This window comes from Triplophysa rosa, unplaced genomic scaffold, assembly GCF_024868665.1.
Source record: "Triplophysa rosa unplaced genomic scaffold, Trosa_1v2 scaffold567, whole genome shotgun sequence".
NCBI classification, from domain to species: Eukaryota; Metazoa; Chordata; class Actinopteri; order Cypriniformes; family Nemacheilidae; genus Triplophysa; species Triplophysa rosa.
The window spans coordinates 7,010-9,711 of record NW_026634580.1 but is presented as its reverse complement, the minus strand read 5'-3'; the positions used below and the strand labels follow the sequence as shown (position 1 = coordinate 9,711).

Here is a 2,702-nt window from a genome sequence, read left to right as displayed (position 1 = left end):
ATAAAACTCAATACATGCTGACCTGTGTGGGCTTCTGTGTGGGTCTGGGGAACGTCTGGAGATTCCCGTACCTGTGTCAGAGTCACGGAGGAGGTAAGACACTACACTACTTGAGAACACTTCACCCATGACAGACATACTGTATGATGAATTATTGAACCTCAAAATGATGTGGATGGTCAAGTCACGGTTAAAGAGAAACATAAAAACCATCCGTCATCATTTATTCACCCTGATGTGCTTGTAAATCTGTTAGTGAGTCTGTCTCCAGTGTTTTTCAAAAGATCTTCTAGACAGGTTTGAAATGACATAAAGATGGAAAAATGAAGACGGCTGCTGTAAATCAGAGTAAAAATAGTGAAATGACACACAGAGTTGATGAGTGTGACGCGTGTTGTGTTTGATTTGTATGTGTATGTGTATAACACACCCGCTGAGAGTCCACCGTCATAAAACCTCACACGGCATCTGATGGGCTCCTTATGACCACTTAAAACAATTACAGTTAAACATTCATTCAAAAACCAGGTGTGTCCCGCGGTAATGAGCCCTAAACTGACCGATTCAAACAGCACAAGCTTATCAAGACATCAAAAGCGGAAGAACATTTCCATTAGGAAGAGCAATAAACATCTCTTCATGTGTTTGATAAAGCTTCCTTTCAGTTTACACAAAACCATTAAACCGAGTTATTACACAAAATCTGATCCAGAAACACAAATACTGGATCAGTTCATGTGACCTCCTATAAGAAAGAAAAAACTGAATTTGGATTTAATTTCTTAACCGTTTCTCCTAACAGCACTCCATAAAAAATCAGTAAAAATAGGGCACAATATACTGTATTAATATGAAGGAATTAATTTTTACAGTTGTTTTACCTGTATTTCACATTTTGCACTGCATTAAATTGCATTTTAGCATTAACGGAAATGTCCGTAGAATAAAGGAAAATGTACTGGTCATTTTCTGCCTGTACTTTATCTGTTTTTTTACGGGATGTTTCTCATGATCATAACTCAGTCATTTATTGTGCATAAAATAATTTAAAAAAAGAACTCAAGTTTTTAAAACGCTGATCAAATTTCCCACTTAACAATCAATTTCTTTCCATTTCTACCGGGGAAAAACAATCTAATAATGCAACACATCTGAGGTCCATCGAGTTATGAAAGAAGCGTCGCTGAGCAACGAGATGTTTCTAAGGGTTTATCTGTCAGATAGGACAGGTGAAGGTGAATACACCTGCATCATCTGAATGTCAGCTGCTCATATCCACGTGCGGACTTTCAGCTCGGGCGTCTCAGAACTTTGATAAGATGACCGCACATGTGGAGATAAAGCCATAAAACACAAAACTGTGCTGACATCACATGACACAGCACAAAACACACAACACTTCATCTTCTGTCGGGGCTTCATTTAATGAGGATGAGGATCCTTTAATAGAGAGTAGATGTTATCCTTCAAATCACATATACATTTCATTGCTTTAACAAAATATATTACCAGATATCAAAATCACTGTCATCGTTTGTCATTAATTGGATGAAACTGTTTCTTCTCACCTGTTTCAGGAGCTTTTATGATTCCGTTCCTGATTCTTCTGGTGCTGGAGGGAATTCCTCTTCTTCATCTGGAGTTTGCCATCGGTCAGAGACTCAGGAAGGGCAGCGTTGGAGTCTGGACCGCCATTAACCCTTATTTAGCCGGAGTGGGTGAGCCATTATTGCTCACAGGTTTCTCTATCACAGCTCAAGAGATTCGATGACCGTTGTGTTTCATTAAAGCATCGACTTAAGTCTCAGATGTTTCTCTTAAAATGTAATTGTGTAAACACATGAAGAGTTCAGAAATCATCTGAGTCAATTTGATGAGAAATGTTTGAGTTCACACTGAGATCTTCAATAATATTGACTTTTGATGGCAGACGAGACAAATCTGAGCTCACACTGTTGACATCTCTTCTGAAACTCTGATGAAAGACACATCTGTCAGATTTCGAAACATCTGAGACACAGATGAGACTTTACTCCGATATGAAACCTTTAAGATCATTGAATAGATGTGGTGGTGATGTGTTTTCAGGCATCTCGGCTATGTTGGTGTCGTTTCTGGTGGGGGTGTACTATAACACCATCATGGCCTGGGTCATGTGGTACTTCTTCAACTCTCTTCAGCACCCGCTGCCCTGGAGTCAGTGTCCTGTCAATGCCAACGGAACCGGTACATACGTGTCAAAATCATGTTCTGATGACAAGGGTCTGTCATTATGTTCATGGCTGTTGTAGTATGCATACTGTAGGGATGTCTATGGATGATGTTCTGAGTCTCTCTGCAGGTCTGGAATCAGAATGTTCCGGCAGCTCAGCGGTGGATTATTTCTGGTACAGACAGACTCTGAACAGCTCGGCGTCGATCGAGGACTCGGGTGGTCTGCAGTGGTGGCTGGTGTTGTGTTCGCTGTGTGCTTGGACCGTGCTGTACGTCTGCTGTATCAGAGGCATCGAGACAACAGGAAAGGTAAGAAACACATGACCTTCGTATGATGAAATCTTCCTCACGGCTGAACTCTGATCCTGCTCTGTCCAGGCCGTGTACATCACTTCCACGTTACCGTACGCCGTCCTCACCGTCTTCCTGATCAGAGCGTTGACTCTTAAAGGATCTCAGAACGGAATCCTCTTCCTCTTCACTCCAGA

The 2,702-nt window shown here is 41.3% G+C and overlaps 1 protein-coding gene across 1 annotated transcript in view; it reads left to right on the top strand.

The window, feature by feature from the left end:
• Positions 1 to 5: 5 nt before the first annotated feature.
• LOC130551039 (sodium-dependent neutral amino acid transporter B(0)AT1-like) overlaps positions 6 to 2,702 on the top strand; it is a gene marked incomplete at its 5' end in the record, with an annotated part of 7,058 nt that continues 4,361 nt past the window's right edge. Inside the window, 5 exons of the mRNA XM_057328590.1 lie at positions 6 to 93; positions 1,578 to 1,718; positions 2,089 to 2,226; positions 2,342 to 2,523; positions 2,593 to 2,700. Of these exons, the coding sequence (XP_057184573.1) occupies positions 6 to 93; positions 1,578 to 1,718; positions 2,089 to 2,226; positions 2,342 to 2,523; positions 2,593 to 2,700 (657 nt within the window). The remainder of the gene's footprint in view (positions 94 to 1,577; positions 1,719 to 2,088; positions 2,227 to 2,341; positions 2,524 to 2,592; positions 2,701 to 2,702) is intronic.